Source organism: Sapajus apella, unplaced genomic scaffold (genome assembly GCF_009761245.1).
Source record: "Sapajus apella isolate SASKATOON/1434 unplaced genomic scaffold, GSC_monkey_1.0 scaffold9, whole genome shotgun sequence".
In the NCBI taxonomy this organism is placed as follows: Eukaryota; Metazoa; Chordata; class Mammalia; order Primates; family Cebidae; genus Sapajus; species Sapajus apella.
In genome coordinates, this window is record NW_022436949.1 from 44,404,030 (window position 1) to 44,427,878 (window position 23,849).

The 23,849-nt window shown below is 43.9% G+C and overlaps 1 protein-coding gene across 1 annotated transcript in view; it reads right to left on the reverse strand.

Moving 5' to 3' along the window:
• SLC15A1 (solute carrier family 15 member 1) overlaps positions 1-23,849 on the reverse strand; it is a 64,324-nt gene that overhangs the window by 19,231 nt on the left and 21,244 nt on the right. Inside the window, exons 2-17 of the mRNA XM_032277532.1 lie at positions 23,766-23,782; positions 23,293-23,374; positions 23,048-23,189; positions 20,733-20,852; positions 18,657-18,756; positions 18,346-18,436; positions 16,412-16,495; positions 13,261-13,343; positions 10,088-10,174; positions 9,441-9,530; positions 7,093-7,137; positions 6,936-6,968; positions 6,764-6,852; positions 5,861-5,942; positions 3,253-3,372; positions 1,227-1,373 (exon numbers count right to left, since the gene is read on the reverse strand). Coding sequence (XP_032133423.1) covers positions 1,227-1,373; positions 3,253-3,372; positions 5,861-5,942; positions 6,764-6,852; positions 6,936-6,968; positions 7,093-7,137; positions 9,441-9,530; positions 10,088-10,174; positions 13,261-13,343; positions 16,412-16,495; positions 18,346-18,436; positions 18,657-18,756; positions 20,733-20,852; positions 23,048-23,189; positions 23,293-23,374; positions 23,766-23,782 — 1,412 coding nt within the window. The remainder of the gene's footprint in view (positions 1-1,226; positions 1,374-3,252; positions 3,373-5,860; positions 5,943-6,763; positions 6,853-6,935; positions 6,969-7,092; positions 7,138-9,440; positions 9,531-10,087; positions 10,175-13,260; positions 13,344-16,411; positions 16,496-18,345; positions 18,437-18,656; positions 18,757-20,732; positions 20,853-23,047; positions 23,190-23,292; positions 23,375-23,765; positions 23,783-23,849) is intronic.

A 23,849-nucleotide genomic window follows, 5' to 3' on the forward strand; every position in this document is an offset into this window, starting at 1 on the left:
AAGGAAGGAAGGAAGGAAGGAAGGAAGGAAGGAAGGAAGGAAGGAAAAGAAGGTTTCTGGAACAGGCATGGTGGTTTGTCCCTGAAATCCTGGTGTGTTGGGAGAATCTCTTGGGTCTAAGAGTTTGAGACCAGCCTAGGCAGCATAGTGAGATCCCACTGAAAGTGACAGAAAGAAAGAAGAGAAGAAAGAGAAATCAAAGGAAGGAAGGAAGGAGAGAAGGAAGGAGAGAAGCGTAGAGATGAAAAGAAAGAAAGGAACAAAGAAGAAGAAAGTTCCATTTCTTCAGCCCTGATTTTCTTTAAAGCTAACAGGAGCCTCTACAATTTTTGATCATTGGTTGCCAGTGCTTCCACAGAACACTGCTCTTCAAAACTTGAAGCAAGCCACTCAGCAGCTGCCTGATTAAGCCAATGGTCAACAGTCTCAATTCCACACTGCAGTTCTGTAGAAGCTCACTTAAATGGACTTCACAGAATGTCCACAACTCCTTCAGTTAGCTCAACTATACCTTCATAGCTGCTGCTTCTTTTTGAGACAGGGTCTTGCTCTGTCACCCAGACTGGAGCACAGTGGCACAAACATGGCTCACTGCAGCCTCCACCTCCTGGGCTCAGGCAGTCCTCCTGCCACAGTCTCCCAAGTAGCTGGGACTACAGGCATGCACCACCACACTCTGCTAATTTTTAAAAGTTTTGTAGAGACAGGGGTCTCATGATGCTGTCCAGGCTAGACTTCATATCTTTTTATGTGCAAATGGCATATCTAGATCTCTATACTTTCTCATCAAATATTTTCAAATAGCGTTTTATTGTTTTTACATGGTAGACATATTTTTTCAGAGACTACTCTAAATTTCTATTTAGCGCACATTTTAAAATTCAGTGCAATTAAATATATATTTAAAGCTATCTGAAAAAGTCCCTGAGAATTCACATATGTACTGTGTGACTTCTGCACACACATGCACGTACATCCATGCACAGACCCCATACAATGTTCAGAAGTTGTCTTTTAAAAAATTTCAGTTAATATTAACTTTTCCTATCCGCCAGTCATACTTTTATTGGAAGCCTGACTGGTATTCTTGTGTTCCAGAAGAAGGAAGAAATTGAGGATGATCTAATATAATACTATACGGGAGTAGAACAAAGTCACACCATAAAAAGCTGGGCCTCCAACATCACAAACAGCTAAGAGTCAGCTGTAGCCATTCACACACTTACCACCTGGTAGTGACTGGGGGCCCACACTAGAAGTGTGTGGCGCTGGCCCTGCTCAAAGTTGTCAGTTACAGCAGTGACTGGTGATCCAGGAAAAGACATGTTTATGCTTGTCAGTGTGTTTACATCAAAAGTCATAAATCCATTTGTCTAGAGCGGGAGAGAAAGGGGCGTAGTTAATACCACAGAGTCTTGGCACTGTGCAACTCAACACGGAAACAGCAGTTGTCTGACATTCCACATTTCCACTTTCATGTTCACAGGTATCTAAAAATGCCTGTGGGGAGTTGGCATTTATTTGCCTCTGTTTCCCACCCACCCTTACAGACTCCGTCATGAAGTTTTTAGTGCCACCACAGGAATGATACTTTTCACCAAGCATCTTACTTTTATTTTGATTTTACAAAAATTAATACTATAATAACAATTTCTACTGGTAGGCAAAGAGTAGCAACCGGGCAAAAGCAGCAGGCCTGGTGAAAATCAGTACTGAAGTGCTCCAAGCATTAGGAATTGACTTTTTTTTTTTTCCCTTTAAGGTTATTAGTTTGGCAAGGTCTAAGGTTGTGGTGATCAACCATGGCTAAACAGGAATGAGACTGGCTAAATCAAAATCTCTGGGACTGGGGCTAGGCATGGTGGCTCATACCTGTAATCCCAACACTTTGGGAGGCTGAGGTAGGTGGATCTCTTGAGGCCAGGAGTTTGAGGCCAGCCTGGCCAACATGGTAAAACCCCGTCTCTACTAAAAGTACAAAAATTAGCTGGGCATGGTGGCACATGCCTGTGGTCCCAGCCGCATGGGAGGCTGAGGCAAGAGAATCGCTTGAATCCAGGAGGCAGAGGTTGCAGTGAGCTGAGATTGCACCACTGCACTCCCGCCTGGTGACAGAGCGAGACTCCATCTCAAAAAAAAAACCAAAAAACAACAACAACAAAAAATTAGTTGGATGTGGTGGCTCATGCCTGTAATCCCAGCTACTTAGGTGGCTAAGGCATGAGAATCACTTGAACCCAGGAGGCAGAGTTTGCAGTGAGCCAAGATAGTGCCACTGCACCTCAGCCTGGGTGACAGAGTGAGGCTCTATATTAAAAAAAATAAAAAATATCTTGGGGTGGGACCCAAATATTAAAATTTTCAAAGCTCTCCAGGTGAGTCCAATATGGACTGGAGGTTGAGAACCATGAATCCAGAACAAGGGCGATCTAGAGCACAGTTTTCCATCCTTGGCACCATTACCATGTGGGCCAGGTGATCTTTGTTATGGAGAGCTGTATGTTAGCATCCCTGGCTTCTACATGAGACGCCAGCAGCATACTCCCAGTTGCTACAACAAAAAGTATCTCCGGAGATTGCCAAATGTCCCCTGGCATCAAAATCGCCCCCACTTTACATCTGATCTGGTGGTTCCAGGCTCCAGGAGCAGCAGCAGCATTCCTGAGAGCTAATTAAATGCAGCATTTCAGGCCTGCTGATTAAGAATCTGCATTTTGGCTGGGTGTGGTGACTCATGTCTTTAATACCAGCATTTTGGGAGGCTGAGGCGGGTGGATTGCCTGAGGTCAGGAGTTCAAGATCAGCCTGGGCAATGTGGTGAAACCCCATCTCTTCTAAAAATACAAAAATTAGCTGGGCATGGTGGTGCACACCTGTAATCCCAGCTACTTGAGAGGCTGAGGCAGAAGAATAGCTTGAACCTGGGAGGCAGAGGCTGCAGTGAGCCGAGATCATGCCATTGCTCTCCAGCCTGGGTGACAGAGCAAGACTCTGTCTCAAAAAAAAAAGAAAGAAAGAAAGAAAAAAGAAAAAAAGTAGAATCTGCATTTTAACCAGCTCCCTGGGTGATCTGCTACACAGCACATGTGGAGCACACTGGTTTAGGGCATAGCCAACATGAGATCAAGAGCCTTAGTTCACTTCTGGACTGGCCCTGGGATTTATACACAGACCAAGAACAACAGCTTCTCTAAATCCTATTATAACCGGGGTGAGAAGATGAAAAAGAAGGCAGCATTTCCTTCTACTTACTTGAGACATTGGGTCAAGTGGCACTATCTCTCCAGGAAGAGATACACTCATGTTACTGTTTCCTATATTCAAAACTTTAATTTGGACTTCGTTTCCATTGGGGAATACTGGAAGAGTTTTCTGAGCAAAATAAAATAAAATTGGCAGTGAGGTCTTCAATACAACATGGAAAATAATCTTAACCCTGGCATGGGAGCACTTTCCCCAGCTGTGTAAAGCTCTGCTGGCTGAGACACACCAGGCATCCCCGACTAAGCTGCCCATCACAGACCTCATGACACCCACAGAAATGACTTTTGTACAGAATATTGCAGTGATACGGTTTGGCTGTGTCCCCACCCAAATCTCATCTTGAATTGTAGCTCCCATAATTCCCAGGTGTTGCAGGAGGGAATCAGTGGGAGATAACTGAAACACGGGGGCGGTTCCCCATACTGTTCTCTTGGTAGTGAATACGTCTCACAAGATCTGATGGTTTTATAAGGCGAAATCCCTTTTGCTGGCCCTCATTCTGTTTTTGCCTGCTGCCATGCAAGACGTGCCTTTCACCTTCTGCCATGATTCTGAGGCTTCCCCAACCATGTGGACCTATGAGTCCATTAAACCTCTTTTTCTTCATAAATTACCCAGTCTCGGGTATGTCTTTATCAGCAGTGTGAGAATGGACTAATACAGGAAGGAATCAGAAGATGCTGCTCTCAGTCTTCTCTAGCCACCTCCAGGCCAAGGGATGCCAGGATACGAAGCCGAATATCTGAGGGCCCCGAGTCACTATAATCTAAACGAATATCCCTCTTGTCACAACATCTGAGATCTACCATCCTCCGACTCCAGTGTCCTCCTGTGAGTCTGGAAGCCCAGTCCCCAGCCCTAGATGCAGCCCTGTACACAGCTCACAAATGCCTTATGCCCTCCTGCCTCCAAACCTTTGTTCAGAGTTTTTGTCTTTTTTTCTACAATGCCCTCTTTCAAAACCCAGTGTCACTGAAGCAATCCGGGTCCACCTTAGCCCGAAATTCATCTTTCACAAAGCTGGCTGTGTCCAAGAGGAGCATGAGTATACCCACGATCACAGGGGCCCTATTTGCAATAGCCAAAAGGCGCAGGCAACCCAGGGGCCTGTCGGGGGGAAGGGATGAACAGTGTGGTGTATACACACAATGGGATGGTATTTGGTTTTACAAAGGAAGGAAATTCTGACACAGGCTGCAACAGGAAGAACCCTGAAGACAATGTGCTAAGTGAAATTAGCCAGTCACAGGACAAATACCATATAAGGCCACTCATAGGAGATGCTAGAGTAGTCAGATTCACAGAGTCAGAAAGTCAGATTCATAGAGTCAGAAAGTCAGATTCACAGAGTCAAAAAGTCAGATTCATAGAGCCAGAAAGCAGAACGGGGTTGATGGGGCTGGGGAGGGGGAGATGGAAGTTGTTTAATAGGCACAGAATTTCAGTTCTGTAAGATGAAGAGTTCTGGAGATTGCACAACAATGGAGATGTACTTAACGCTACTGAATTTTACACATAAAAATGACTGCTATGTGGCGGGGCATGGGGGCTCATGTCTGCAATCCCAGTACGCTGGAAGGCTGAGGTGGGAGGATTGTTTACCAGCCCAGGCAACATAGTGGGACCCCATCTCTACAAAAAATTTTTAAAATTTAGTGGAGTGCAGTGGTGCATGCCTATAGTCCCAGCTACTCGGGAGACCGAGGTGGGAGGATCGCTTGAGCCCAGGAGGCTGTGGCTCCATTGAGTGTGACTACACCACTGCACTCCAGCAGCCTGGGCGACAGAGTGAGAGCCCGTTCCAAAAAAAAAAAAAAAAAGGAAGAAGAATGTGGTAAACATCATGTTATATATATTTGCCATAATTAATTTTTTTTACATTTAAAGATATTAAAGAGCTGCTCTGCCTAGGGAGTAGCCATTCTTCATTCCTCTACTTTCTCAATAAACTTCCTTTCACTTAAAAATATAAATAAAGATATTAAAAAAGAGAGAGAGAAGGAGGGAAGGAACGAGAGAAAGAGAGAGAGAGAGAAAAAGGCGAAGAGAGGGAGGAAGTGGTGGCGGGTGGTGGGGAGAGGGAGGAGGCTCTTTCCCATCACACGGCCCTGTTTCTAGGAGCTGCTCTCAGACTGCCAGCACTGGGAGTCTAGCTGAGCCCACTGTGAGTCCAACAGATGTGTGTGCTTTAGCTTAGAAACTACTCATTTTTAGAAACACTAGAACAAAATGCATTCTCACATCAAAAAGACAATTTACACACATTTGAGATGTCACTTGTTTGTGAATGTTGACCTTCTTTTAACCAGATCTCCTAGGAGTTCAGATGGTGAAGAAACATGTTCTGTAAACTTCTTTTCCATCATAAAAACTGTATGATAAATGCAATCTACTTATGTCAGCTTTTCCCCCAGCTGAAGCCCATCCACTTTACCCTCACATCCATAGTGCCTCCCGCGGCTCGAAGCTCCAGGGCTCAGTTTACAGAGAAAGACCTTGGCCTCCCCTAATCCCCTTCATCCTGGAGAAAGAAGATTCCGAACGCTCCACCTACATGCACTGGGAAAGGACACAGGAGAAGCATAGGGCAACTCACATCAATTTCCACCTGAACGATGGCAGCCACCACAAAGGCCATGGACGCCAGGAACATGCCAACAGTCATCTTCTTCAGGGAGCTGATGGGGCAAGAGAAGGGTGGCTCTCAACCAGTCCCACATAGATGAGCCAAGCTAAACCCCGCCCCCGTCATCCCTCAACAAAACTAAATTCCCTCCAAAAACACATGGGCTTCAAAGCACCTCTCCCTCTCTTGGTCATGGATTCATGACCACGACCAAGACCAAGGAAGATAAATGGAATATAGCTTCTTGTTCTTGTTTTGCTTATTTATTTATTTATTATTATTATTTTTAGACGGAGTCTTTCTCTGTCATCTAGGCTGGAGTGCAGTGGCACAATCTCGGCTCACCACAATCTCTGCCTCCCAGGTTCAAGTAATCCTCGTGCCTCAGCCTCCTGAGTAGCTGGGATTACAGGCAACTGTCACCATGCCGGCTACTTTCTTGTGTTTTTAGTAGATATAGGGATTTCCCCTGTTGTCTAGGCTGGTCTTGAACTCCTGACCTCAAGCGGTCTACCTGCCTTGGCCTCCCAAAGTGCTGGAATTACAGGTGTGAGCCACTGTGCCTGGCCTGTATATTTACTTTTAATTTCTGGAAGCTATAGTTTAGGTGATACTCCAGATTACAAAGGCCATTCCTATCATCTGCATACAGAAGAAAGCCTTGATTAAAGGCCTTTTCAGGCTGTCATTCACAGCATTTTTATTTTAAAGAACATTTTCAGAAACATCAGCACACGAACATTTATTTACTTCATTCTTCAAAACCCCATCCTCTAGGTGAGGTTGTGGGAGGGGCTGCAGGCTGAGCGCAGCCCATCTGCAAAGCCCTGGCACCAAAGGAGCCTCCACCAACGCAGCCCACCCGTCACCTACGTGAAATTGAAGCCGCATTTTGCAATCAGAGGGTACAGCACAACATCAAAGACAGGGACCATGATCACGATCAGGATGGCGTTCACAGTCTGCAGAGGAAGTGGAGGTGAAAGGTTAAGCTTGTCTCAAAGACGACTGTGACCCTGAAAGCAACTTACACGTCCTCTCCTACCTGCATCTGATCAGGCTGAATTTCCATAGTTCCCTAAGAAGAGAGGAAAAACATCTCACTGAAAAATGCCATGAAAGGGAAGAAGAAAGGGAACAAAAAAACTAAAACGAAGGAATAGTGACCGGGAAGATCAAGTGTCTCCACTTCCCAAACTTACGATTCTCCCCGACATGGTTGTTGCTTGCAGCGTCCACCTGGAGCCCTTAAAAATGAAGACGTTTGCTGTATTATTTGGAAATGTGGGTTTTAAAATTTTTACAAGTCCATGGTGAGTCTTTTCCAAATCAGGAATGAGGTCTGACATGTTACGGGATTTTTGTTTGTTTTTGAGACGGAGTCTTGCTCTGTTGCCCAGGCTGGAGTGCAGTGGTGCGATCTCGGCTCCCTGCAACCTCTGCCTCCCAGGTTCAAGCGATTCTCCTGCCTCAGCCTCCTGAGCAGCTGGGACTACAGGCGCGTGCCATCACGCCCGGCTAATTTTTGTATTTTTAGTAGAGATGAGGTTTCACCATATTGGCCAGGCTGATCTCGAACTCCTGACCTCATGATCCACCCATCTCGGCCTCCCAAAGTGCTGAGATTACAGGCGTGAGCCACTACGCTGGCCATGTTATAGGATTCAATGTTGTTTTAAACATCAAGTTAGTCTCCCAGCTCTACTATGATGCTAGGTCAAAAGAAACAGGTTGTATTTCTAGTGTATAAGTGAACATGATATAGAGTACTCCAGCCCCTCAGAAGCTGCACAAAGCACTACCCCGAGATGAAGCTATCCCTAGGAAATACAAAACTGCATTTCCGAGGCTTGTTGGAAAGCACGGTGTCATCTGCAAGGTGAAAGCAGCTGTGTACCCTGCAGGCGGTCCATATTCACTGGCATCCAAGATTCAAAAAATGTTGTTATTGTTAACAGCCATTTTGACAGTCTAGGCTGGCCCCAAATAGATCTCCTGCAAGAGAGTAGTGGATTTAAATCTGGGCAGCCCTGCTATGGTCAACCTATTTCACAGTGAAAGATGACTCAGGACTGTACAAGTAAATATGATTATGTCCATGGAAGACTAAACATGTAAATGCTTTCATATGAATCCCTCAGCTCCACTAGAAAGACATCATAGAGAGTCAGGAAATTGGCCGGGCACGGCGGCTCATACCTGTAATTCCAGCACTTTGGGAGTCCGAGGTGTGTGGATCACCTGGGGTCAGAAGTTTGAGACCAGCCTGGCCAACATGGCAAAATCCCATCTCTACTAAAAATTGGCTAGGTGTGGTGGCAGGTGCCTGTAATCTCAGCTATGAAGAGGCTGAGGCAGGAGAATCGCTTGAACCTGGGAAGTGGAGGTTGCAGTGAGCCAAGATCGTTTCCCTGCACTCCAGCTTGGGTGACAGATCGAGACTCTGTATCAGAAAAAAAAAAAGAAAAAGAAAAAAAAAAAAAAAAAAAAAAAAGAAAAAAGAAAAAAAAGAACTCTACCCCTGTTCGAGTTCTTCCTACAGGCCAGTCACTGAGTACCTTACGGATGTTCTCACACTGGACCTTCACAGCCTTGAGGCAGGTGATTAGCACTCTTTCGGAAGAGTTAAGAGTTCCTACAGCCACCCAAGTGTCACAGCTGCCAGGGGAGAGGTGCGTTTCCAGTGCAAGCCTCATCCCAGTGCCCGGCTCCTGCCCCGCAGGCAGCGCTGCCTCCCACGTTTGTCGGATCCCTTCTCAATCTCCTACTTAGAAATGAGGAGATGCGTGTGTGCACTTACATTTGTCCCATGCAACGGTTTACCCCTATCGTCATCCTCCCTGCACAAACCATGTGTGTTCATTGACTTTTTTAAACTCCAGTTCCTAAGAGAAACAATATCTATGTTTTTGTTCTGTAAATGAGGACTGATCTTTAAAAAGAAACAGTATCCAATTGCTTTAGTTTCCGAGCCTTATGCATTGAGTTCTTTAACAAGATTGTGAAGAATTCCTGGGAATGTGTCTTAGGGCTGTGGTAGAAAGAGACAACAGGTCACCTGCTGGGTTCTAGGTCCCTGCTCAGAGAGGAGTCATTTTCCACCCTAGGATGGCACTTCTAGCCCGAGGACTCCATCTTAGAGTGGAAGACATCAAGTACCTCTCCATTTATGTGTGGACCCCATTAAAAGGCAACCTATCTTGTTACCACGCTGTATTGGTAGGAAAACAAACTCTTTACCCTCAGTTTTCATTGGCAAGAGTCCTGGATGAAATATTTCCCAAGGCTACTTGACTTGACCTCACCTAATCGTCTTCATTATTTAGCAAGAGAAATGTGGATAGAACCATCTGGAATTGCTGTTTTTTGTTTTTGTTGTTGTTGTTTTTTACAATAAACTGAATGTGTTCTAACAATTAAATAAGTGAAATATAAATAAGAAACTGGAAAAGAGCTTTTTAGGTGTGAAATACGAAGTGAGCCTTGGAACCTGGCAGTGCGGATGTACGCTTGCTAAATGAAGCGGAACGGAAGCAGAGTTTCACATTACCTGCTGGTCAAACAAGGCCCAGAACATTGGGAGTGGAATATACAGGAACATCACCCTCGTGACCATCTTAATTTGGGAGATAAGCCGCTCCTGTAGTTGGAGTGGGGGAGGGACAAGTCAGCCACACCCTGTGTCCCGTGCCACTGGAGGCTTGCAGGCGCTGCCGAGTTTCAGTGGAGACACAGATATTTGCATCTAGAGACAAGCTGGGAGGTGATTAATCCAAAACATACTGCTGCAGTTTTCTTTAGAAAACTGAAAATGTCTAAGCTATCTAAAGTATGAGTGAAAACGTCTATTTAGGAGGTAAATCACTTGAATTTACTCACTGTAAATCCCACCACAGCCGTCACCACCGCTGGACTCTCCTATATTCAAACTAAGGTTATGCGACCCCAATTACATATAATGAATGGCAGATTAGACTAAATGAAAAACTATTCAAAGGTAATATTGTTTCCAGACTAATTATATCCACTGTTTATCAAGTTCTTTCAATTTAAAAAATTCACTCATGCATAGCCTTGTCTAATATGCTATAAAGGTATAGCTGACCATTATGTCCATGTCACCTTTATGTGAATTGAGGTTCTGGGTGTTCACTTCCCGGGGGAATCGGGGTCATTGTGGCAATGACAGTTACTCACATCATATTTCTCCTTGGCCCAGTCCAGCCAGTGCTCCCTCTTGGGAAATGTCTTACTCCGATGCCTGAATCTATTTTTGATGGCAAACTGAAGGAAGGAAGAAAAATCAAATTTCAAAATGGGACCAACAACTTTTTCAGGGAAGCATATTTCAATTAAACTCCCTTTAGTAGAAAACTATGCTTATGAGAAAAGCAAAACATAAAATTGTATCTACTAGTATATGAACACTTATTTCTATTAATAGCGTCTTTCCAACTAAGAGCATCTGAGTTGGGGTGAACAGAGTCAAGCTGTGTCCAATTAACTCTCTAGATCCTTTAGAGAAGCATGCCCAGTAGAAATAGAACATGAGGCCGGGCCGGGGAGCTTACGCCTGTAATCCCAGCACTTTGGAGGCCAAGGTGGGTATGTCATGAGATGAGGAGATGGAGACCGTCTTGGCTAACATGGTGAAACCCCATCTCTACTACAATACAAAAAATTAGCTGGCATGGTGGCACACAACTGTAGTCCCAGCTACTCTGGGGAGGCTGAGGCAGGGGAATCACTTGAACCTGGGAGGGAGGTTGCAGTGAGCGGAGATCGTGCCACTGCACTCCAGCCTGGTGACAGAGCAAGACTCCATCTCAAAACAAAGAAAAAGAACTAGAACACAAGCCATGTTTGCAATTTAAGTTTTCTAGTAGCCATCTTAAAAAGTAAAAGTGAAACAGGTAAAATTCATTATACGTATATTTTATGTAACATGATAAACCCCACTGATTTTACTAGGTAATCAATATTTAAAAATTAATGAGAATTTTTACCTTCTTTCATATTAAGTCTTCCAAATCCAGAGAATATTTTATACTTATGACACAATTTCAATTTGTTTTTGAGACAGGGTGTTGCTCTGTCGCCTAGGCTGGAGTGCAGTAGCGCTGTCTTGGCTCACTGAAGCCTTGACCTCTGAGGCTCAAGTGATCCTCTCAGCTCAGCCTCCCAAGTAGTTGGGACCACAGGTATGTGCCACCATGCCTAGCTAATTTTTTGATTTTATTTTTAATAGAGATAGGGTTTTGCAATTTTGCCCAGGCTGGTCTTGAACTCCTGAGCTCAGGCTATCCGCCTGCCTTAGCTTCCCAAAGTGCTGGGATTACAGGTGTGAGCCGCCGTGCCCAGCCAGCATATCTTAATTTGGATGCTAGATTTTTGTCAGAAATATTTGATCTGCATTTAGGTTTCACAAAGTTTGTGTTTGAAAAACTAGATTTACACACTAAGTTGTTCCAAACATAGCCTTCCAATAACTGAACTGAGTATCAGTTTTTAAATTTAAGAGTAAGAACCCACTACAGAGAAACACATTTATTAACAAATTAAGGCTATAGGGAAATATACTTTAAAATATAATAACACAGGTCAGAAAAATACGATGACCCACCCATCATAAAATTAGAGGCCACAAAGATTCCTTGTTAGCATTATTTAGGAAAAAGCCTTCTGGGAGCAGCAAAGTGCATTTATAACAATACAGCAAGGGGTGATGCTGGTGGAGGCTGGAGGCATGAGTGTGATTGAAAGGCAGTAAATTGGCTGGGCATGGTGGCTCACATCTGTAATCCCAGCACTTTGGGAGGCTGAGGTGGGTGGAACACTTGAGGCTAGGAGTTCAAGACCAGCCTGGTCAACATAGCAAAACCCCATTTCTACTAAAAATACAAAACATTAGCCAGGCGTGGTGGCAGGCACCTGTAATCCCAGCTACTTGGGAGGCTGAGGCAGGAGAATCACTTAAACCCGGGAGGTGGAGGTTGCAGTTAGCCAAGATCATGCCACTGTACTCCAGCCTGGGCAACAGAATAAGATTTCATCTAAAAAAAGAAAGAAAGAAAGAAAGAAAGAAAGAAAGAAAGAAAGAAAGAAAGAAAGAAAGGAAGAAAATATAATAAATAATCTACAGGCCAGGTAAGATAAAGTAAGTGACCTAAAATTATCGTAAGGCTGCCTTTTCATCCAAAAGATTCACAGGTGATTTTTTTTAAGTAAGTGACATATTTACCTCTAGTTATACAACATATACAGTATGTTCACTAAAAAAATGGGGAGTGTATGAGAAAAACTATTTTATTCCATTATCTAAGGCTTCCTACTCTCAACATTCATTTCCTGCCCATAAATGTACCTGTATGTGCATATACTACAGAGGTGCTTATGGAAGGATCCACATTCTGCACATTTCTATCACCAGGTATTCTTTAAAAACAAGACTGCTGCCGGCTGCATGCTATGCAGAGATGAGCTGGAAGTTCAGCACCGTCTTCCTATTTGCAGCAATTTGGTGGGCTTACATTTTTGCTATTGTAAGTATTACAATGATAATCTTTGTATGTGAGTCTGTGTTCACTTTTTAAAATTATTTACTCTTTTTGTTTCTTTTTTTGTTAAAATTATTTTCTTACTCTAGTTTGTTTTGTTTTGTTTTGAGACAGTCTCCCTCTGTCACCCAGGCTGGGGTGCAGTGGTGCGATCTTGGCTCACCGTATCCTCTGCCTCCCAGGTTCAAGCGATTCTTGTGCCTCAGCCTACTGAGTAGCTGGGACTACAGGCACCCACCATCATGCCTGGTTAATTTTTTTATTTTTAGTAAAGACAGCGTTTTACCATGTTGACAAGGCTGGTCTCAAACTTCTGAGCTCAAGTGATCCACCCGCCTTGGCCGCCCAAAGTGCTGGGACTACAGGTGTGAGCTGCCCCGCCTGGCCAATTTTCTTACTCTTAATTCTTGAAAGCAGCATGACTAACTTGAAGCATCTGAACATTTGAGAGTCTTGCTACACATTGCCAAATTGAACCTCTCCATTTGTGATTCACTGCTCCCCAACAAACTTCAAGCGCTGTTCTTTGACAGGTGAAGATCTCTGACAGATGAAGAGTCACTTTGATTGGTTTTTCTTTGACCATCGATCTTATTTTATAAGCTCAAGAGCCATTTCTATTTCTCCCTTATTGACTTCTGTTTGTGTCTTTTACCATTTGGTGAATTTTTGAAGAAACTGCCAGTTATTGAAATAAAAACACTAAAAAAATATTTAAAAGAAAATCAAAGCTTAATTAAATTATAATTTAAAGGATGTAGAAGGTTCTGAGGTGGTTAAATGGGCTTGAGAAAGAGCAGCTGGGATACTTACACCGATGCACTTGACCACTTTGCCCATGATGTTGCCCTGTGGCTGGAACTTCTTGTACATGCCACTGCCAAGAATAAACACCACTAGATAGGGCAGAAAAAGACATGTCAGCAGGGCATGTGCCACAGCCACCTGTGGCCCAGAGAAACGTGCCTTTATTTGAGTTACAACTTTGTTTGGGGAATAACCAGATTACTTATGGAATGGGTTTAACTACCAACATCACTGTTTAGAAAGTGCTTTTAACTCTCACAATCACAAAATCCTCTGAGTAATGTTATATTTGTGTTCTAATATACAAACCTTTAAGCCTGATATAATCTACTTCCCATAACTTAAGGTAGCTCAAATACACTCACACAGTTTTTAAGCACAAGTTCTATCTCTATTCAAAGGGAGACAAAAGGAATCAGTGCTTTCGTATAACACATTAATGTATTATGTTACTAAGACAATAAATGGGGACAGGCTTGGTGGCTCACACCTGTAATCCCAGCACTTTGAGAGGCCGAGGCAGGCGGATCACTTGAGCTTAGGAGTTCGATACCAACCTGGCCAACATCACATGAAACCCTGTCTCTATTAAAATACCAAAGTTAGCTGGGCATGGTGGTGGGCACCTGTAATCCCAGCTACTTGGAGGCTAAGGCAGGAGAAATGCTTGAATCTGGGAGGTGAGGTGGCAGTGAGCTGAGATCATGTTACTGTACTCCAGCCTGGGTGAGAGAGTGAAACTCCGTCTCAAAAAAATAAAAATAAAAATAAACGGAGCTGTAATTTTCTGACTTCAATGGGAAGAGAGGCCTTTTTCTTTCTCTTTTATATTCAGGAAAAAAAAGAATTAATCATACGTGGCAGTAGTTTTTTTCTGTGGTCACTACAGAAGCAGTTACAATTAATTGCATCTGCAGCTACAGTTTTATAAAAGTTAGAAGCACCTTTTAATGGGGTCATTCTTCCATGGACCTTTTTGGCGAAAGTCATATTGTGAAAATAAATTAGATAAAAAGACATTCTGGGGATGAGTGTAGTGGCTCACGTCTGTAATCCCAGCACTTTGAGAGGCCAAGGCCGGAGGATCACTTGAAGCCAGTAGTTCAAGAGCAGCCTGGACAACATAGTGAGACCTTATGCTATCATCTTACCAAAAATTTTTTTAAAATTTAAAGCATTTTTGCAAGAGTCTCTGAAAACATAGTTCATATGCTAGGATTTCTGATTATTCAATACCACACTTAAATAATTCAAAAACACTGGTAGCTTGAATTCTACTTGTTTTTCTCAATTAAGAGGGCCTGAGACTTTTGACAGGTGCTAACTCCAAGTATGTGTCTATACTATCGATGTTCTTTATAGCTGATGAAGCGGATGTTTACTTATATTTTTGACCTATGTCAACCTCTCAATGCAGACGTGGATGGTAAAGAGATTGAGTCTATGTTTTCTTTTACCAAATAATATTTCATCTTTAAGCTCCTGATTACTTGAAACCTAATTCAAGCATAGGAATCTCTAGAGGTTGTATTGACATATCAGATTTGGCCTGTTCTCAATTCCTCCAGAAGAAAAAGCATAATCTTTGATAGAGGAATAACTTGTACAGATGAAGTAAAAATTTACCTAAAGTGCTTAATACAGTGTAAGAACCATGGAAGAAAAGAGACATATTAAAAACTGGAGAATACTGAGTGCTCACCTAAACAAAAGCAGAAAGCTAAACTGCTACAACATGAGCAAAAGACTTAAAATGGGCCTGCTCCATGCACTGCTAAGATCTGAGAACAAAAATTGGAGAGAGAGACGTGGTGGCCAGCTGAGCAAAGCTGATGACAAGCTCATGTGAGTGGGAGAAGGGGCTCTGAGGACTTGAGGGGGCCACTGGGCTGTTTTCTTCTTGCCCCGTTCTTGGCCACTTTTCACCTCCACCCATCCCATGGAGAAAAACCACATTTCCTAAAAGCCAATGCCAAGAATTAATGTGCAAATGAATGTCTCCAATAGACATGTATGTTCTGCCCAACAAGAAAGAATTCCAGCAGAAACATTTGGGGATATTAGTTTGGTGCAAAAGTTATTGCGGTTTTTGCCATTACTTTCAATGGCAAGAGCTGCAATGACTTTTGCACCAATCTGATTGACTATGGAAATGTAGACATTCATTGGAGTATTTCAATGTTTCAATGGCAACTGAGCCAGGTTGCCATTTCTTCAAGCAAGTTACAGATAAGTACATGCTGACAAGAACAAAAGCTTTTTAGCTTTGGGTTCAGCTAATCCAGCAGATTTCTCATCTTCATCTTTTTTTTCGTTTGTTTTTAAACAGGGTCCACTGTATGATCCAGGTTGAAGTGTTGTGGTGTGATCAGGGCTCACTGCAGCTCAAGCAATTCTCCCACTTAAGCTTCCAGAGTAGCTGGGACTACAGGTGTAAGCCACAGCACCCAGCTAATTAAAAAAAAAAAAAAAAATCGGCTGGGCATGGTGGCTCATGCCTGTAATCCTAGCACTTTGGGAGGCCAAGGCAGGTAAATCACTTGAGGTCAGGAACTCGAGACCAGCCTGGCCATCATGGTGAAACCCTGTCTCTACTAAAAACACAAACATTAGCTGGGTGTGGTGATACGTGCCTGTCCCAAGTAATCCCAGCTACTTGGGAGGCTGAGGCAGGAGAATTGCTTGAACCTGGGAGGCAGAAGTTGCAGTGAGCCCAAATCGTGCTATTGCACTCCAGCCTGGGTGACAAGAGCAAGACTCTTTAGAGATAACGTCTCTCTCTGTTGCCCAGGCTGGTCTTGAACTCAAGCAATCCCCTTGCCTTAGCCTCCCAAAGTGCTAGGGTTACGGCCATGAGTGAGCATGCCTGGCCTCTCTCACCTTCATCTTAATCTGCCTAAATAGTATCACACCTTTCAATGACCAACTCAGTTGGCTCCTTTTCCTGTAATCCTTTTTTTTGATCCTATTCACTCAGAAGTGATGTGCCAATCCTACTTTCTTTGAATAGTTAGAGTGTGTTTAACATCTGGTGCCAGTTATTCTCACTCCTTTTGGTTGCCACTTGTTACATGCACTTTAAAAAATTAGTCACAGTCATTCACGTAGGGGCTGACCTAGTCATAGGCTTATATCCATTCAACCAATTTCTACTTACTCAGGGCTACAGCCATGAGAGCAGCGGGAACCCCGAAGGCCAGTGGGTAACAAGCTTGTTTACTGTGGATTCCACACTGTTGAACTGGGGAGAAATGACAAGATTAAAATCCATGATGTCATTGGTAATGAGCGTATCTTCATATCTGGAAAGATCCCTCACTGATAGTTACATAGTGCTTTCACGTAGTGTTCTAGACGTATCCCTTTGCCTTACTGACATCATTGCCAGCTGAGTAAAGCAGCAGTGTAGCAGAAGATGGAAACCAGTTCTAATCTCAGCCCCTCAACAGATGGGTGATCCCGGCTTGGCCAAAATCAGTGGCCCCCTCTTGGTTCTGTGGATTTTCTTTGCGGGGGAGATAAAGATGGCCTGGATACACTAAGTTGATTATATGAGACTCAGTAAATCAAAAGTGCACTGGAAAATCAGTATCATATGTTCCTGAATTCGTGCCAATCAGGAAGCAGTTTGATGACCTAGACAGGGGTTGGCACACTTTTCTGTGAAGGGCCCAATAGTTAATATTTTAGGCTTTGTGAGCCATTGGTCTCTGTCAGCTACTCAACCCCACCTTTGAAATCAACTGTAGACAATACATAAATGAATGATCTTGCCCAGATTTCTGGATTCGGCCTCTGACTAACAGTTATTTTAGCTCTGAAATCCCAGGATTTGTTTTAAAAAAAAAATTTACACACACAGATACACACACACACACACACACACTAAATAAATAAATAAAAATTATATAAAAACTAAGCCTTTGTAAGGAGTCATAGAAATTCCCGGAAATCCTTTCCATGGAATGCTGGAGCCATCGGGAATGAGCTGGTGAGATCAGGGTTTTGATTTGGTTTAGCTATCTCGCAATCGGAGAGAAAGAAGTTAGCTAGCAGAAGTGACAGTCATGCAAATGTTTCCTGTTAGTAGCATGCAAAAATAATTTTCCCCTAGAAAGAACAGAAATGTGTTAGTCAAATCTTTGTTTGAACTGATTCGTTAGCAGCTAATTAACAAGTTACATAAATTTTTTTGTCACGCGTTCATTTTATATTTGTATGAGAGTAATGAATTTCCTTTTAAAAAGTTATCCTTTAACAGATTCTATAATTTAAACATGCACCCTCTAGTAGAACCTAGAGGTGAGAGAGGTGAGGGAACAGGACACAGAAATAAAAGCTATGACATTTTTATCTAAAACAAGTTAGAAAAAATAAAAAAACAAGCTGGAAGGGGGTTTAATTGTCCGTCATCCTCAAACACTATTCTATGCAGGAATACATAAATCCACCTGAAATCTTTATTTTATAATCTAATCTGATTCCAATGTGGACAGCATGGTCTTGTTAGTTTATCTTCAATGCCACCACATATTCCCTTCTACGTGGGAAATTCCCGGACTCTCAATAGAGCATTCGCAAACACAAACATGATAGCTACTGACACTGTCCCATTCTCTTTATCTGAAGAGTCAAGTATTATTTTGGAAATACTTGAGGTGATGGGAAAGCAAAGAATAAAACTTGGCCCAGTAAACTCTTCCTAAGTCATGGAAATATCATTGGGGAGCAAAGCTTGAAGCTAGAATGGCAGCTGCAGCCCACCAGGTTGGCTTCCAAGCCGCCTCTCTGGCCTCTTACCTCTTACCGTGAGCATGACATTGCATCAGTGACAGTTTAGGAAGATGGAGGCCCACACTAAGGATGGCTTAGACTCTCCAGCGGTCACTGGGATAAGGGGTTCAAATAAGATGAGAAAAGGAGGCGAAACGCACAGGAAAACAAGTGCTTACTCTGGATTCCAACGTGCATCCTAGCATGTGGCTGACAGCTAGAGGTCGGGGAGAAGGGAAGAACGGAACAAAACAATGGCGACACGGATTTAGCCTTACTGAAAAAAGACAGACAGACATTCCTTCAGGTGTCTCTTACCTCTGAGCATGGGAGTGATGATGGTGGAAAGCAAACTTCCAGCATTAATGGCCAAGTAAAAGATGGAAAAAAATCTGTTTCTTTGTTTCTCCTGCAATGTTAAGGAGAAAGTAAGATGGCTTTGGCTGTCTATCAATCAACCGAGCAGAGGTAGCAGGTGATCTCACTTTACTTCTTAGTTTTGGTTGGTATCTTACTTCCTAATGCACTTAAAAAGAATTCGATGGAGAACAGGCTTTGCGCCAGTGGCCTCTGATCCCTGGATGTGTGTAGTTCATTCACGTGGGCTCTGTGGAGGTTCTTGCTCTTACCTGGCCCTCTTCAAACTGATCTCCGCCAAATGCAGACACGCAGGGCTTGATTCCTCCAGTCCCGAGAGCGATCAGGGCCAGGCCGATCATGGACAGTGCCCTGGGAAAGACAGGGTATTAGGGCCAACATGGCAGATCCCCACAAGCAGAAGCCTTCTCTTTTCCCTAGTTTCCCTCAGCGGGCCTGGCACAGTGACACACATAGAGAAGAATGTAATCTCATGGGAAGCCAGCTCACAGGAATGCAGCCTGATAGGCGAATGCAAACTTGAACTCATGGGCCTTCAAGCTCCTGCCCCCATCAACATAAAACAATAGCTTGCAAGCTGAGCAAAGCCTTAGGTATGGGGCTCTTTTGTAGCGTTATTGTTTCCAGTAAAAGAGTGGATAAATGAAGTGTTATTGAACAAATACAAGCATTGTGTCTGGTACACTCATAACAGACTCATGATAGTCATTAAGTAACACTGGAAAACATGATTTCATTGCAAAGCAGAATATCAGGTTAGGCAGTATGACCTCAGTTTGTTTACCAGGTACAAAAAAAAGGAAAGAAATAGACTAAAAGGTTTATTGTTATGTCTAGATGGTGGCATTAAGGGTTATTTAATTGACTATTGTATTTTCTAGGTTATTGCTAAGTATTTTAGCTCCTGAATTGAAAAAAACAATTCATAGCATTTATTGACTCTCACTTTGTAGTTTTATTAAGTTTAGAGGTAGGAACTACAAATTTCTTGTTTTATAGGCATGTATCCCATATCTTCTAGGTTGCTAACGTTGCTTTTAAACACTTACAAAAATTTTATGAACAGATAAAGTCAAGGAAAATATTGCACAAAGAAAGAATTCTTTAAAAATCATTCTTCCTGAACCAATCTTCCAAAATTGGCTGGCCAAATCACCCCTTTAATCTTGTCTGCCTCTTAATACAACTTGCATTTAATGTTGCCAAACTAAGCATTTTAAAAGACAACAAAATCACCGCCAACTGAATATTATATACAATGTATTTATTCTTGTGAGAATTGTAGGTGTGCTCCAGTACGAACTCCGTGAAATGAAAAATAAAAAGCTAAGATTTCTTGAGCACTGATCACCTGTCCGGCAGTGTTCTAGGTGCTTTGCTTGGATTAACCCACAACAGTCCTACATGAAGTAGGTACTATCACAAACAAGGAAACTGAGGCACAGAGATTAAGAAACTTGCTTAAGCCTTACACAACTAGGAGGGGTACAGCCAGAATCTGGCTCCAAAGTCCATGTTCTTAATTGATATTACAGATTAGAAAACTGAGGCGTGGAGAAGAACACCTGCCGAGGCCACAGCGCAGCTCTGTGGGAGGGCTCGCAGCCACTCGCCTCCACCAGCACAGTTCCCTCTGGGCGCCAGGAGTGTGACATCAGGAGATCAGTCTGGACAGCAGTCTCTGCTACGCCAGCAGTGTAGGAATTGCCGATACTAATTTGAGTTTCTATTCTACTCTCCCAGCTCATTAGGTACTTTACTCATAGATCAAGGAACTGAAGCAAAAAACCAGGAAACTGAATAAATCTCTACAACTGGTCTATTAGGCCAGACTGCAGTAAAACAAGGTTAATCCAGCACATGAGCATTTGTCAATAACACCTGCCATCCAGAGCCCAGCACAAAGGGCTGGAACAAATATTTATGAAATGGGATTGCTGAAAAACAGGCACAAGTGTGGTATAAGACAGAAAACCTAAGGTCCTGGAGTCCGGAAGACACCCGGTGGTGTGAAGGATCAAGGTCTGTGGAGTTTATATCCCTCCAGGGAGGTTAAGACCAACATGAATCCCCTGCCCACTGACTGTACATCACGTGGAATGTGACAGTCCATGACAGCCAAACCTCAGAGTGAGCAATGCCTCCAGACAACCACTGGGGTGTGACATCCTGAAGACCCAGCTTAATCCATTTGACAGCCTTCTCCATACTGCCAAAGAGGGAAGAAAAACCTCCTTATTCTCACAGTGAAGTTCAAGGAAAAAGCATCAAAGGAGCACTTGGTGGGAAGGGGCGGGGGGAGGGGGCAGCAGCGAGCATCAACTCACACGTGCACAGGAAGGCTGTCGGGAGTGCCATCATGGTTGTGGTCTGTGAGGTCAGTAATGGAGCTTACTGAGAGGACTACTTGTCCAATTGTGTAGACAATGGAAAGCGACACAATGGTCCTGTGTTTCCAAAGGTGAAGAGAATCCAAGTTAACCACACAATAGCCATCTACTTCCGACTCTACCGCAAGAGACCCCCTCCTCGAAAGCTTTCAAGAGCCCAATCCTGAATACACTTATTTCTTGAACTTGACTAACACTGGTAACTTTCAGGAGGGCACATGGGCAAAAAGAATGGAGCAAAGTTTTGGGCTAGGCATGGTGGCTCATGCCTGTAATCCCAGCACTTTGGGAGGCTGAAGCAGGAGGACTGCTTGAGCTCGGGAGTTTGATACCAGCCTGGGCAACATAGCAAGACCCCATCTCCACAAAAAAATTAAAAATTAGCTGGGTGTGGTGGCGCATGCCTGTGGTCCCAGCTGCTTGGGAGGCTGAGGTGGGCGGATCAACTGAGTCCAGGAGTTTGAGGCTGTAGTGAGCCATGATTGCACCACTGCACTCCAGCCTGGGTGACAAAGCAAGACCCTGTTTCTTAAAAAAAAATTAACAAATTTTGGCTAGAGGGACAGGAGAGGGGAAAGACCCACTTTATCTTTCAAGCATTTGAAAGACTCAATGTTCTGTTTGACCTGTGGAATTCATATTTATATTTTTAAGCTGCGCTGTAGGCTGGTGCAGTGATGTGATCACTGCCTGTCACATGCAGCTCACTGCAGCCTTGACCTCCAGGGCTCAAGTGGATCCTCCCACCACAGCCTCCCAAACAGCTGGGGCCACAGCTATATGCCACTATGACTGGCTAATTTCTTTATTTTGGTAGAGATGGAGTCTCGTCATATTGCCCAGGCTGGTCTCAAACTCTTGGGCTCAAATTATCCTCCTGCCTCAGCCTCCCAAAGTGCTGGGATTACAGGTGTGAACCACACCACACCTGGCCTCTCCTGATTGGTAGTGATATTTGGCTAGGAAGTGGATCTTTGGTAATTTTTGTAGAATTCTTTGGAGGTAGTGACTATTCTTTCTTCTGCCCCTGCTACCGTTTAGATGTCTGTCTCCTGCAAACCTCAAGCTGAAATGTGGTCCCCAGGGTTGGAAGCAGGGAGTGGTGGGAGGAGTTTGGGACACTGGGACAGATCCCTCATGAATGGCTTGTGCTGTCCTCAGGGTCATGAGTGAATTCCTGTAAGAGCTGGTTGTTGAAAAGAGCCTGGCACTTCCCTCCTCTCTCTCTCGTTTCCCCTCTGGCCATGTGATTTCTGCACACACCAGCTCTCCTTCACCTTCCTCCATGAATGGAAGCAGCTTGAGGCTTTCACCAGATGCTTGGTCTTCCAGCCAGCAGAAGCATCAGCCAAATAAACCTTTTTCCTTGATAAATTCCCCAGCCGCGGGAATTCCTTTGCAGCTACACAAGGGGACTAAGACAGCCATGTCATTCCTTTGGCCTGGAAGAGCCTCTACTACCTTCTTCCTTAAGTCCCAGGAAACCTTGCCTGACAGCCTCCCACTGGGCGTGCTTGTGGAGCCCTTGCTGGAAGGCTGGGTGACTTCTCTCCTTGGTGACCTCACACCGTGTGACCTGACGCAGTGCAATTCCCTCAGCAGCCTGGAGGTATGTTAGAGAGTCCCTTCATTTCCCCAGCCCTGAACTCGATGCCTCACACATCACTGATGATAGACAGTATCCCTGCTACTACGTCAAGATGAGACAAAGATGTTATGTTTGTTTGGATTGGGGAAAAAACAAACCTATAGATGCTGTTTGCAGTTGCTAAATGTCAGGCACTGTGGTAGGCTCTAGAGACAGAAGATTGGGCAGAAACAGAGCTGTAAATGCTCTTTAGGGTTTGCTTTTTTTTTTCTTTTTTAATTTATTTTTGGGACAGGGTCTTGCTCTGTCATCCAGGCTGAAATGCAGTAATATGATCACGGCTCACTGTAACCTTGACCTCCAGGGTTCACCTCAGCCTCCCAAATAGCTGGGGCCACAGGTGTATGCCATCACGTCTGGCTAATTTCTTTATTTTTGGCAGAGATGGGGTCTCACTATGTTGCCCAGGCTGGTCTCAAACTCCTTGGCTCAAATGATCCTCCTGTCTCAGCCTCCCCAAGAGCTGGGATTACAGGTATGACCCACACCACACCTGGCTTCTCCTCAGAGTTGATTCATCATTCCAAAATTCCACCCTCCCCAACCACAAAACCTACATTTACTTTTTGGCTTGTCTGTGAACAAGAAATTTCCAGCCACTCACTTGAATTTTCCCAGCCATGAGTCGGCGATGAGAGCTCCGAGAATTGGCGTCAGGTAGCACAGAGCCACAAACGTATGGTAGATGGCGGTGGACAGGTTGTCATCCCAGCGAATGAAATTTGTGAAGTACAGAATCAGGAGTGCTTTTGCAGAGGGCAGGTGGAAGAGGAGGGGGAAACAAAGTGAGGTCTGGTTACGGCCACTCCTGCTCTTCCCCAAAGGGTGAGAAGCAGCCAATACAGTTACCTCGCATTCCATAGTAGGAAAATCTTTCGCAGAACTCGTTGACCACGATGAAGAAGATGCTCAGGGGATAACCAAGGCAACTCTGACAACAAAGAAACAAGCACAGGATTGAAATACACCCCTCACTGGTCCGTAGCCGCAAAGGAGCACCAATGGCATGAAAAGCAGCCAGTGCAGATTCAGTAACTTACCGGTGACTAGAGCAGGAAACTAGAATTCAATCATTTTATTATCTACACTAATGTTTCCACAGAGATAGCCATGAAATAAGCATCTAGTGGTATTGTTAGTCTGAGGAGGATTATCCGCAGTATTTCCTTGGGAGAGGACATCCCACATGGAAACCCAGGATCCCACCCTCACTGGTTCTAGATGCACACTACAGATCTGTTAGGTGAATGAACCCTTAGAGGTAAATCAGATGATGAAATTCACAAGCTGAAGATACGTAGAGAAGGAAAGAGGGTACTCACCCATGACTTGGACATTCCTAAAAGAAAAGCAGAATCCCAATATTAAAGTCAAGCCGTTACAACACTTTTTGCTGTGTCTAAACT